Source organism: Tachyglossus aculeatus, chromosome 13, assembly GCF_015852505.1.
Source record: "Tachyglossus aculeatus isolate mTacAcu1 chromosome 13, mTacAcu1.pri, whole genome shotgun sequence".
NCBI lineage: Eukaryota > Metazoa > Chordata > Mammalia > Monotremata > Tachyglossidae > Tachyglossus > Tachyglossus aculeatus.
Window position 1 is genome coordinate 2,422,309 of NC_052078.1, and position 14,260 is coordinate 2,436,568.

The 14,260-nt window shown below is 49.9% G+C and overlaps 1 protein-coding gene across 1 annotated transcript in view; it reads left to right on the top strand.

Moving 5' to 3' along the window:
• Positions 1–14,260, top strand: part of NBEAL2 (neurobeachin like 2) — a 128,856-nt gene that overhangs the window by 17,386 nt on the left and 97,210 nt on the right. The window contains 6 exon segments of the mRNA XM_038755708.1: positions 2,871–2,983; positions 3,091–3,173; positions 5,800–5,888; positions 6,033–6,324; positions 9,296–9,402; positions 13,476–13,535. Of these exon segments, the coding sequence (XP_038611636.1) occupies positions 2,871–2,983; positions 3,091–3,173; positions 5,800–5,888; positions 6,033–6,324; positions 9,296–9,402; positions 13,476–13,535 (744 nt within the window).

Sequence of the window (14,260 nt, forward strand, 5' to 3'; positions counted from 1 at the left end):
GAGATACAAGGTGATCAGGTTGTCCCCTATAGGGCTCCCAGTCTTCATCCCCATTTGACAGATGAGGTCACTGAGGCCCAGAGAGGTGAAGCGATTTAATAATAATAATAATAATGCTGGCATTTATTAAGCGCTTACTCTATGTGCAAAGCACTGTTCAAAGCGCTGGGGAGGTTACAAGGCGATCAGGTTGTCCCCCGGGGGGCTCCCAGTCTTCATCCCCATTTTCCAGATGAGGGAACTGAGGCCCAGAGAGGTGAAGCGATTTAATAACAATAATGATGGCATTTGCTAAGCACTCACTATGTGCCAAGCACTGTTCTAAGCGCTGGGGAGGATACAAGGTGATCAGGTTGTCCCACATGGGGCTCACAGTCTTCATCCCCATTTGACAGATGAGGTCACTGAGGCCCAGAGAGGTGAAGCGATTTAATAACAATAATGATGGCATTTGCTAAGCGCTCACTATGTGCCAAGCACTGTTCTAAGCGCTGGGGGAGATACAAGGTGATCAGGTTGTCCCACATGGGGCTCACAGTCTTCATCCCCATTTGACAGATGAGGTCACTGAGGCCCAGAGAGGTGAAGCGATTTAATAATAATAATGATGCTGGCATTTATTAAGCGCTTACTCTATGTGCAAAGCACTGTTCTAAGCGCTGGGGAGGTTACAAGGCGATCAGGTTGCCCCCCGTGGGGCTCCCAGTCTTCATCCCCATTTGACAGATGAGGGAACTGAGGCCCAGAGAGGTGAAGCGATTTAATAACAATAATGATGGCATTTGCTAAGCGCTCACTATGTGCCAAGCACTGTTCTAAGCGCTGGGGGTGATACAAGGTGATCAGGTTGTCCCACGTGGGGCTCACTGTCTTCATCCCCATTTGACAGATGAGGTCACTGAGGCCCAGAGGGGTGAAGCGATTTAATAATAATAATAATGATGGCACTTATTAAGCGCTTACTCTATGTGCAAAGCACTGTTCTAAGCGCTGGGGAGGTTACAAGGTGATCAGGTTGTCCCATGTGGGGCTCACAGTCTTCATCCCCATTTGACAGATGAGGGAACTGAGGCCCAGAGAGGTGAAGCGCTTAGTCCAGTGCTCTGCACACAGGAAGCGCTCAATAAATACGATTGATTGATTGACTGATTGAGTCTATTCATTCTATTCATAGAGAAGCAGCGTGGCTCAGTGGAAAGAGCCCGGGCTTTGGAGTCAGAGGTCGCGGGTTCAAATTCCGACTCCACCAATTGCCAGCTGGGTGACCTTGAGCAAGTCACTTAATCAATCAATCAATTGTATTTATTGAGCGCTTACTGTGTGCAGAGCACCGGACTAAGCGCTTGGGAAGTCCAAGTTGGCAACATCTAGAGACGGTCCCTACCCAACAGCGGGCTCACAGTCTAGAAGATCGTATTTATTGAGCGCTTCCTGTGTACAGAGCACTGGACTGAGCGCTCGGGAAGTCCAAGTTGGCAACATCTAGAGACGGTCCCTACCCAACAGCGGGCTCACAGTCTAGAAGATCATATTTATTGAGCGCTTCCTGTGTGCAGAGCACTGGACTGAGCGCTCGGGAAGTCCAAGCTGGCAACATCTAGAGACGGTCCCTACCCGACAGTGGGCTCACAGGCTAGAAGATCATATTTATTGAGCGCTTCCTGTGTGCAGAGCACTGGACTGAGCGCTCGGGAAGTCCAAGCTGGCAACATCTAGAGACGGTCCCTACCCAACAGCGGGCTCACAGGCTAGAAGATCATATTCATTAAGCGCTTATGGTGTGCAGAGCACTGGACTGAGCACTCGGGAAGTCCCAGTTGGCAACCTCTAGAGACGGTCCCTACCCAACAGTGGGCTCACACTCTAGAAGATGGTATTTATTGAGCGCTTACTGTGTGCAGAGCACCGGACTGAGCGCTTGGGAAGTCCAAGTTGGCAACATCTAGAGACGGTCCCTACCCGACAGCGGGCTCACAGGCTAGAAGATGGTATTTATTGAGCGCTTACTGTGTGCAGAGCACTGTACTAAGCGCTTGGGAAGTCCAAGTTGGCAACATATAGAGGCGGTCCCTAACCCAACAGTGGGCTCACAGTCTAGAAGATGGTATTTATTGAGCGCTTCCTGTGTGCAGAGCACTGTACTAAGCGCTTGGGAAGTCCAAGTTGGCAACGTCTAGAGGTGGTCCCTAACCCAACAGCGGGCTCACAGTCTAGAAGATCGTATTTATTGAGCGCTTCCTGTGTGCAGAGCACTGTACTAAGCGCTTGGGAAGTCCAAGTTGGCAACCTCTAGAGACGGTCCCTACCCAACAGCGGGCTCACACTCTAGAAGATGGGATTTATTGAGCGCTTACTGTGTGCAGAGCACTGTACTAAGCGCTTGGGAAGTCCAAGTTGGCAACGTCTAGAGGCGGTCCCTAACCCAACAGTGGGCTCACAGTCTAGAAGATGGTATTTATTGAGCACTTCTTGTGTGCAGAGCACTGGACTAAGCGCTTGGGAAGTCCAAGTTGGCAACCTCTGGGGACGGTCCCTACCCGACAGCGGGCTCACAGGCTAGAAGATCGTATTTATTGAGCGCCTACTGTGTGCAGAGCACCGGACTGAGCACTCAGGAAGTCCAAGTTGGCAACATCTAGAGACGGTCCCTACCCAACAGTGGGCTCACACTCTAGAAGATGGTATTGATTGAGCGCTTACAGTGTGCAGAGCACTGGATTAGGTGCTCGGGAAGTCCAAGCTGGCAACATCTAGAGCCGGCCCCTACCCGACAGCGGGCTCACGGTCTAGAAGAAATGAGTGGGGTGGGAAATACGGTCCAGTACATAGTAACCGTGTCCCCCGCCCGCCCTTTCTGTGGTGTGGCCCAGCTCCGGAGCAGCCGCCCGCCGTCGGCCCAGCTGGAGACGGTGGCCACGCACGTCCTCCTCCTCTGCGAATGGCTCTTCGACCCCTACCAGACCTGGCGGCGACACCTGAGCGGGTGAGGGGGGCCGGCGGGCGCGGGGGGCCCCCCCTCCGACCCCCGACCTCGTGACCTCTGACCCCCCGCCCCCCAAAACCCGCCCCCTCTTCTTCCTCCCGCCCCAGGGAGGTGGTGAGCCCTAAGGAGAGGAGCAGGTATAAGTTTTCCGCCGCCGCCCTGCCCCAGGCCTTCGGCGACGTCTTCCAAGGTGAGTGGCCTCAATCCATCAGTCAATCAATCAATCAATCGTATTGATTGAGCGCTTACTGTGTGCAGAGCGCTGGGCTGAGCGCTTGGGAAGGACAAGTCGGCAACATCTAGAGGCGGTCCCCACCCAACGGCGGGCTCACGGTCTAGAAGGGGGAGATGGAGAACAAAACAAAGCGTATTAACAAAATAAAATAAATATGTCCGAGTAAAATAGAGTCAGAAATATTGACAAACATAAATGCATATAGAGATATCAATCAATCAGTCGTATTTATTGAGCACTTACTGTGTGCAGAGCGCTGGACTAAGCGCTTGGGAAGGACAAGTCGGCAACATCTAGAGACGGTCCCGACCCAACAGCGGGCTCACAGGCTAGAAGGGGGAGACAGACAACGAAACAAAGCATATTAACAAAATAAAATAAATAGAACAAATATGTCCGAGTAAAATGGAGTGATAAATATTGACAAACATATATGCATATAGAGATATCAATCAATCAGTTGTATTTATTGAGCACTTACTGTGTGCAGAGAACTGTACTAAGCACTTGGGAAGTCCAAGTTGGCAACATCTAGAGATGGTCCCTACCCAACAGCGGGCTCACAGTCTAGAAGGGGGAGACAGACAATGAAACAAAGCATATTAACAAAATAAATAGAACAAATGTGTCCGAGTAAAATAGAGTGATAAATATTGACAAATATATTCATTCATTCAATCGTATTTATTGAGCGCTTACTGTGTGCAGAGCACTGTACTAAGCGCTTGGGAAGTACAAGTCGGCAACCTATATAATGCATATATAGATATCAATCAATCAATCGTATTGATTGAGCACTTACTGTGTGCGGAGCACTGGACTAAGCGCTTGGGAAGTCCAAGTCAGCAACATATAGAGACGGTCCCTACCCAACAGCGGGCCCACAGTCTAGAAGGGGGAGACAGATAACAAAACAAAGCGTGTTAACAAAATAAAATAAATATGTACGAGTAAAATAGAGTGATAAATATTGACAAACATATATGCATATAGAGATATCAATCAATCAGTCGTATTGATTGAGCACTTACTGTGTGCGGAGCACTGGACTAAGCGCTTGGGAAGTCCAAGATGGCAACATCTAGAGACGGTCCCTACCCAGCAGTGTGCAGAGCACTGTACTAAGCGCTTGGGAAGTCCAAGTTGGCAACATCTAGAGCCGGTCCCTACCCAACGGCGGGCGCACAGTCTAGAAGGGGGAGACGGACAACAAAACAAAACGTATTAACAAAATAAAATAAATATGTCCGAGTAAAATAGAGTCAGAAATATTGACAAACATAAATGCATATATAGATATCAATCAATCAATCGAGCACTTACTGTGTGCAGAGCACTGTACTAAGCGCTTGGGAAGTGCAAGATGGCAACATCTAGAGACGGTCCCTACCCGTCATCATCATCATCACGCGATTCGAACCCGGGCCCGAGTTGGAAGAATCCCCTCGCCCCCGACTCCGGGGGGGACCGTTGGGACCCAGGGCATTGCGGGATTTGAGGATGCGGCGCCCGAACTAATTTTATTTTGAGTCTTTCTTTTCTCCCTGGGGCGGGCGAGGAAACCCCCGCCCCCGGGCCGGGCACCCGCTGCCCGCCCCCGGGCCTGGCACCTGCTGCCCACCCCCGAGGGCCGGGCCGCTTTTCGGTCATCGACCGTTGGCGGCCGAGGGAAAAAGCCCCTAAAATCCCCCGTTTCCCGGTCTGAGAGAGAGATCGAGGCCTTCTAGGGTTGGGAAGGGGATGCCCCGGGAACCGTGCCTCAGTGGGCCTCCCCGCACCCGGGCGGGCGGGCGCCTTTCCCCTTCCGGTGCCCTCGCCCGGCCCGGCGAGGCCTACTCCGGCCCGGAGGCGGGGGGATGGACCGCGTGACCCCCGGTGACCCTTGGGGACCGCCTGGGGAAGCAGCGTGGCCCTCCGGAAAGAGCCTGGGCTTTGGAGTCCGAGGTCGTGAGTTCAAATCCCGGCTCCGCCACTTAGCTGGGCGACCGTGGGCAAGTCACTTCCCTTCTCCGGGCCTCAGTGGCCTCATCTGGAAAATGGGGGTGAAGACCGTGAGCCCCCACCGTGGGCTGATCTGATCACCTTGCCAGCGCTTAGGACGGTGCTTGGCACGTAGTAAGCGCTTAGTAGATCAATCAGTCGTATTTACTGAGCGCTTACTGTGTGCAGAGCGCTGTGCTAAGCGCTTAATAAATGCCATCGTTGTTATTATTATGACCCTGTATATATGTACACCTGTATATATGGTTGTACATATTTATTACTCTATTTATTTATTTTACTTGTCCATTTCTATCCTACTTATTTTATTTTGTTGGTATGTTTGGTTCTGTTCTCTGTCTCCCCCTTTTAGACTGTGAGCCCACTGTTGGGTAGGGACCGTCTCTATGTGATGCCAATTTGTACTTCCCAAGCGCTTAGTCCAGTGCTCTGCCCATAGTAAGCGCTCAATAAATAAATACGATCGATTGATTGACCCTTGGAAGCGGCGAGGAGCTGCAGGAGGGGAAAGGGAGGGCGCGCGGGGGTCTCGCCGGCCCGGTCGGGCGGTCACGGCCCCCGCCCCGTCCTCCGCCCGCAGAGTGTCTCCGGGAAGGCCGGCGGCCCCTGCCCTCGGGCCTCCAGCTCCGCCTGGTCCACGTCTTCGGGGCGGTCGTCTCCGGCGGGAAGGTACGGGGTGGGGGGCGAGGGGCGAGGGGTCCCACCCCGCGGGGGGACGGCGGGACCCCCGGGGTCCCCTGATGCCCGTCCATCCGTCCCCGTGGCCCCCTGATGCCCATCTTCGACGCCCATCCATCCATCCGTCCGCCTTAGGAGAACGCGCTGGCGGCCGTGGGCCCGGGCTCGGTGGGCGCGCTGCTGGGCGTCCTGCGGGCCCGCTGCGGCCCCCCGGGGCCCCCCGAGGACCCCCGGCTCCTCCGGTCGGCGCTGAGGGCCCTGGTGGCGTCCGTCCACCTCCTGCACGGCTGCGGAGCCCCCCGGCGAGGGCCTGAGCTGCGGGCGCTCCTGGACGGGTACTTCCACCTGCTCAACGCCGACCGGCCCGGCCCCGACGCCCCTGCCCACTGGCACGACGGCGTCGTCTCGCTCAGGATCGGCATGCTGGGTAAGCCATAGTCGTCCGCACGGTATCCGTTCAGTCGTATTTATTGGGCGCCTGCCGTGTGTAGATGAGCATGGCAGATGCTTGCAGAGGCCAAAGAATGCAGCCTGAGTGAAGAGACCCAGAACTTACGGTGGAAATAGATTGTGTCACCAATTTTCTTCTGAGGAGACCTTCCCAGACTGAGCCCCTTCCTTCCTTCTCCCCCTCGTCCCTCTCTCCATCCCCCCCATCTTCCCTCCTTCCCTTCTCCACAGCACCTGTATATTTGTATATATGTTTGTACATATTTATTACTCTATTCATTTTATTTGTACATATCTATTCTATTTATTTTATTTTGTTAGTATGTTTGGTTTTGTTGTCTGTCTCCCCCTTTTAGACTGTGAGCCCACTGGTGGGTAGGGACTGTCTCTAGATGTTGCCAATTTGTACTTCCCAAGCGCTTAGTACAGTGCTCTGCACATAGTAAGCGCTCAATAAATACGATTGATGATGATGATGATGTAGAGCGCTGGACTGGGCGCTTGGGAAGTGCAGGTTCATAGCATATTAGTAAGCGCTCAATAAATACGACTGATGATATTTATTTTTTTTATTACTTTATTACTTATTATTTTATTACATATTTATTACTCTATTTATTTATTTATTTGTTTGTTTTGCTTGTACATTTCTATCCTATTTATTTTATTTTGTTGGTATGTTTGGTTCTGTTCTCCGTCTCCCCCTTTTCGACTGTGAGCCCACTGTTGGGTAGGGACGGTCTCTCTATGTTGCCAGTTTGTACTTCCCAAGCGCTTAGTCCAGTGCTCTGCACATAGTAAGCGCTCAATAAATACGATTGATGATGATGATGATGATATATTCACATATATATATTCATTCATTCAGTCGTATTTATTGAGCCCCTACTGTGTGCAGAGCGCTGGACTGGGCGCTTGGGAAGTGCAGGTTCGTAGCATAGATTCATATATATATATATATGAATGTATAATATATTCATTCATTCAGTCGTATTTATTGAGCCCCTACTGTGTGCAGAGCGCTGGACTGGGCGCTTGGGAAGTGCGGGTTCGTAGCATAGATTCACATATATATATTCATTCATTCAGTCGTATTTATTGAGCCCCTACTGTGTGCAGAGCGCTGGACTGGGCGCTTGGGAAGTGCGGGTTCGTAGCATAGATTCATATGTATATATATATGAATGTATAATATATTCATTCATTCAGTCGTATTTATTGAGCGCCTACTGTGTGCAGAGCGCTGGACTGGGCGCTTGGGAAGTGCGGGTTCGTAGCATAGATTCACATATATATATTCATTCATTCAGTCGTATTTATTGAGCCCCTACTGTGTGCAGAGCGCTGGACTGGGCGCTTGGGAAGTGTGGGTTCGTAACATAGATTCATATATATATATATATGACTGTATAATATATTCATTCATTCAGTCGTATTTATTGAGCCCCTACTGTGTGCAGAGCGCTGGACTGGGCGCTTGGGAAGTGCGGGTTCGTAGCATAGATTCACATATATATATTCATTCATTCAGTCGTATTTATTGAGCCCCTACTGTGTGCAGAGCGCTGGACTGGGCGCTTGGGAAGTGCGGGTTCGTAACATAGATTCATATATATATATATATGACTGTATAATATATTCATTCATTCAGTCGTATTTATTGAGCCCCTACTGTGTGCAGAGCGCTGGACTGGGCGCTTGGGAAGTGCGGGTTCGTAGCATAGATTCACATATATATATTCATTCATTCAGTCGTATTTATTGAGCCCCTACTGTGTGCAGAGCGCTGGACTGGGCGCTTGGGAAGTGCAGGTTCGTAACATGGATTCATATATATATAGGAATATATAATATATTCATTCATTCAGTCGTATTTATTGAGCCCTACTGTGTGCAGAGCGCTGGACTGGGCGCTTGGGAAGTGCGGGTTCGTAGCATAGATTCACATATATATATTCATTCATTCAGTCGTATTTATTGAGCCCCTACTGTGTGCAGAGCGCTGGACTGGGCGCTTGGGAAGTGCAGGTTCGTAACATAAATTCATATATATATATATGAATGTATAATATATTCATTCATTCAGTCGTATTTATTGAGCCCCTACTGTGTGCAGAGCACTGGACTGGGCGCTTGGGAAGTGCAGGTTGGTAACATATATTCATATATATGTATATGAATATATAATATATTCATTCATTCAATCGTATTGAGCGCCTACTGTGTGCAGAGCGCTGGACTGGGTGCTTGGGAAGTACAGGTTGGTAACATATATTCATATGTGTGTATATATATATATATATATATATATGAATATATAATATATTCATTTATATATATATTCATTCATTCAATCATTTATTGAGCGCCTACTGTGTGCAGAGCGCTGGACTGGGCGCTTGGGAAGTGCAGGTTCGTAACATATATTCATATATATATATATATCTGAATGCATAATATATTCATTCATTCAGTGATATTTATTGAGCCCTGCTGTGTGCAGAGCGCTGGACTGGGCGCTTGGGAAGTGCAGGTTCGTAACATATATTCACATATATATATATGAATATATAATATATTCATTCATTCAGTCGTATTTATTGAGCCCCTACTGTGTGCAGAGCGCTGGACTGGGCGCTTGGGAAGTACAGGTTGGTAACATATATTCATATATATATATATATGAATATATAATATATTCATTCATATATATATTCATTCATTCAGTCATTTATTGAGTGCCTACTGTGTGCAGAGCGCTGGACTGGGTGCTTGGGAAGTCCAGGTTGGTAACATATTCATATATATTAATTCATCAATCGTATTTATTGAGCGCTTCCTGTGTGCAGAGCACTGGACTGAGCGCTTGGGAAGGACAAGTTGGCAACGTCTAGAGCCGGTCCCTACCCAAGACCTCTGACCTCTGACCTCTGCCCCCCTCCCCGCAGACGCCATCCCCTGGATGCTGGACTGTGAGGACCGCCCCACCCTGCAGGCGGATTTCCTCGGCAACAACTGCTTCGAGCACATCCTCCGCCTCCTCCAAAACAGCAAGGTTGGCCGGGCACGGGTGGGGGGCGGGCGCGGGGGCGGGGGTGCCCGCCGTGCCCACCTGCCGGGGTCCGGGCTGGGAGCCGAACCCCCTCGCCCCCCTCCCTTCCTCCTTCTGGGCTGGAAGGCCCGGGCCCTGCCTCAGTTTCCCCTTCTCCTTTGGGGTTCCGGCCGGGCGAGGGGCCAGGCTGCCCGCGGGCGGGGGGGTGCTGTTGGAGATGCCCGCTCTCTTGTCCCCCTCACCCGCAGGAGGGCACGCGGGGCGTCCCCCCCCCTTCATCATCAATCGTATTTATTGAGCGCTTACTATGTGCAGAGCACTGTACTGAGCGCTTGGGAAGTACAAATTGGCAACATAGACAGTCTAAAAATAAGACTGTTTGCGCCCCAAACCCGGCTCAGAAAGCCCCGCGGTGTCCTCAGTGCTCAGTAATCTCAGTCAAGTGCTCTCCCCCTAATAATAATAACGATGGCATTTATTACGTTGCCAACTTGTCCTTCCCAAGCGCTTAGTACAGTGCTCTGCACACAGTAAGCGCTCAATAAATACAATTGATGGTGATGATTTATTAAGCGCTTAGTACAGTGCTCTGCACACAGTAAGCGCTCAATAAGTACGATTGATGATGATGATGATTTATTAAGCGCCGCTCAAAGCACTGGGGAGGTTACAAGGTGATCAGGTTGTCCCTCATCTTCATCCCCATTTTCCAGAGGAGGTCACTGAGGCCCAGAGAAGTGAAGTGACTTGCCCAGAGTCACGCAGCTGGCAGTGGGCGGAGCCGGGATTTGAACCCGTGACTTCTGACTCCAAAGCCCGGGCTCTTTCCCCCTGAGCCACGCTGCTTCTCTCAGGACCACCGAGTCGCCCGACGTTCGCTTGGGGAGCGAGACAATAATATTAATGATGATAATGATCATCATCAATCATACTTATTGAGCGCTTACTGTGTGCACAGCACTGTACTAAGCGCTTGGGAAGTACAAGTTGGCAACATATGGAGACAGTCCCTACCCAACAGTGGGCTCACAGTCTAAAAGATAATGATAATGATGGCATTTATTAAGCGCTTACTATGTGCAAATCACTGTTCTAAGCGCTGGGGAGGTTACAAGGTGATCAGGTTGTCCCTCATCTTCATCCCCATTTTCCAGAGGAGGTCACCGAGGCCCAGAGAAGTGAAGTGACTTGCCCAGAGTCACACAGCTGGCAATGGGTGGAGCCGCGATTTGAACCCATGACTTCTGACTCCAAAGCCCAGGCTCTTTCTACTGAGCCACGCTGCTTCTCTCAGGACCACCGAGTCGCCCGACGTTCGCTTGGGGAGCGAGACAATAATATTAAGGATGATAATGATCATCATCAATCATACTTATTGAGCGCTTACTGTGTGCAGAGCACTGTACTAAGCACTTGGGAAGGACAAGTTGGCAACATATAGAGACAGTCCCTACCCAACAGTGGGCTCACAGTCTAAAAGATAATGATAATGATAATGATGGCATTTATTAAGCACTTACTATGTGCAAATCACTGTTGTAAGCGCTGGGGAGGTTACAAGGTGATCAGGTTGTCCCTCATCTTCATCCCCATTTTCCAGATGAGGTCACTGAGGCCCAGAGAAGTGAAGTGACTTGCCCAGAGTCACGCAGCTGACAATGGGTGGAGCCGGGATTTGAACCCATGACCTCTGGCTCCAAAGCCCGGGCTCTTTCCCCCTGAGCCACGCTGCTTCTCTCAGGACCACCAAGTCGCCCGACGTTCGCTCGGGGAGCGAGACAATAATAATAATGATAATGATGGCATTTATTAAGCGCTTACTATGTGCAAAGCACTGTTCTAAGCGCTGGGGAGGTTACAAGGTGATCAGGTTGTCCCTCATCTTCATCCCCATTTTCCAGATGAGGTCACTGAGGCCCAGAGAAGTGAAGTGACTGGCCCAAAGTCACCCAGCTGACAAGTGGCGGAGCCGGGATTTGAACCCACGACTTCTGACTCCCAAGCCTGGGCTCTTTCCACTGAGTAATAGTAATAGTAATGATGGCATTTATTATTATTATTATTATTATTATGTGCAAAGCACTGTTCTAAGCACTGGGGAGGTTACAAGGTGATGAGGTTGTCCCACGGGGGGCTCACAGTCTTCATCCCCATTTGACAGATGAGAGAACTGAGGCCCAGAGAAGTAAAGTGACTTGCCCAAAGTCACCCAGCTGACAAGTGGCAGTGTCAGGATTTGAACCCATGACTTCTGACTCCCAAGCCTAGGCTCTTTCCACTGAGTAATAGTGATAGTAATGATGGCATTTATTAAGCGCTTACTATGTGCCAAGCACTGTTCTAAGCGCTGGGGTGGTTACAAGGTGATCAGGTTGTCCCTCGTGGGGCTCACAGTCTTCATCCCCATTTTGCAGATGAGGTCACTGAGGCCCAGAGAAGTGAAGTGACTTGCCCATAGTCACCCAGCTGACAAGTGGCGGAGCCGGGATTTGAACCCACGACCTCTGACTCCCAAACCTGGGCTCTTTCCACTGAGTAATAGTGATAGTAATGGTGGCATTTATTAAGCGCTTTAGTGAAGTAACTTTCCCAAAGTCACCCAGCTGACAAGTGGCGGAGCTGGGATTTGAACCCGTGACCTCGGACTCCCAAGCCTGGGCTCTTCCCACTGAGCTGCGCTGCTTCTCTAATAATGGCATTTGTTAAGTGCTTACTATGTGCCAAGCACTGTTCTAAGCGCTGGGGAGGTTACAAGGTGATCAGGTTGTCCCACGGGGGGCTCACAGTCTTCATCCCCATTTTCCAGATGAGGGAACTGAGGCCCAGAGAATAATAATAATAGTGATGGTAACGGTGCTTGGAACATAGTAAGCGCTTAATAAATGCCGTCATTATTATTATTATTCTAATCCTGGCCCCGCCACTTGTCAGCTGAGTGACTTTGGGCAAGTCACTTCACTTCTCTGGGCCTCAGTTCCCTCATCTGTCAAATGGGGTTGAAGACTGGGAGCCCCACGGGGGACAACCTGATCACCCTGTAACCTCCCCAGCGCTTAGTACGGTGCCTGGCACCTAGTAGAGAAGCAGCGTGGCTCAGTGGATAGAGCCCGGGCTTTGGAGTCCGAGGTCATGGGTTCGAATTCCGACTCCACCACATGTCTGCTGTGTGACCTTGGGCAAGTCACTTCACTTCTCTGAGCCTCAGTTCCCTCATCTGTCAAATGGGGATGAAGACTGTGAGCTCCCCATGGGACAACCTGATCACCTTGGAACCTCACCAGTGCTTAGAACGGTGCTTGGCACATAGTAAGCGCTTAATAAATGCCATCATTATTATTATTATTTGGAGTCCGAGGTCATGGGTTCGAATCCCAGCCCCGCCACAGATCTGCTGTGTGACCTTGGGCAAGTCCCTTCACTTCTCTGAACCTTAGTGACCTCATCTGTAAAAGGGGGATGAAGACTGTGAGCCCCAAGTGGGACAACCTGATCACCTTGTATCCCCCCTTGCACTTTGCACATAGTAAGCGCTTAATAAATACCATTATTATTATTATTATTTGGAGTCCGAAGTCATGGGTTCGAATCCCAGCCCCACCACATGTCTGCTGTGTGACCGTCTCTGAACCTCAGTGACCTCATCTGTAAAAGGGGGGTGAAGACTGTGAGCCCCCCGTGGGACAACCTGATCACCTTGTATCCCCCCCAGCGCTTCGAACGGTGCTCTGCACATAGTAAGCGCTTAATAAATGCCATTATTACTACTATGTCTGCTGTGTGACCTTGGGCAAGTCCCTTCACTTCTCTGAACCTCAGTGACCTCATCTGTAAAAGGGGGATGAAGACTGGGAGCCCCCCGTGGGACAACCTGATCACCTTGTATCCCCCGCCAGCGCTTCGAACAGTGCTCTGCCCATAGTAAGCGCTTAACAAATGCCATTATTATTATTATTATTAATAGTAGTAGTAAGCGCCTAACAAATGCCATCATTATTATTATTATTATTATTATTATTATCTGCCCGCTAACACCCTATCTCTCTTCTCTCCTGCCCCGTCCCTGCTCCTCCCGCCAGCTCTACCAGGGCCCCCGGTGCCCGGCCGCCCAGTTAGCGCCCGAGACGGGCGCCCAGAAGGTACTTGCTCTATTTATTTATTTATTTTACTTGTCCGTATCTATTCTATTTATTTTATTTTGTTAATATGTTTGGTTTCGTCGTCCGTCTCCCCCTTCTAGCCTGTGAGCCCACTGTCGGGTAGGGGCCGTCTCTAGATGTTGCCAACTTGGACTTCCCAAGCGCCTAGCCCAGTGCTCTGCACACAGGAAGCGCTCAATAAATACGATTGATTGATTGATACACGTGGGCAGACACACCAGCACCCCTTTTCATCCGTTCCATCATTCCATCGTATTTATTGAGCGCTTCCTGTGTGCAGAGCACTGGACTAAGCGCTTGGGGAGGCCAGGTTGGCAACGTCTAGAGCCGGTCCCTACCCGAGAGCGGGCTCACGGTCTAGAAGGGGGAGACAGAGAACGAAACAAAACATATTAATAAAATAAATAGAATAAATACGTACAAATAAATAAATAGAGTAATAAATCCGTACAAACATATTCATTCATTCAATCGTATTTATTGAGCGCTTACTGTGTGCAGAGCACTGGACTAAGCGCTTGGGAAGTCCAAGTTGGCAACATATAGAGACAGTCCCTACCCAACAGCGGGCTCACAGTCTAGAAGGGGGAGACAAAGAACAAAACAAAACATATTAACACAATAAAATAAATAGAATAAATACGTACAAATAAATAGAGTAATAAATCCGTACAAACATATTCATTCATTCAATCGTATTTATT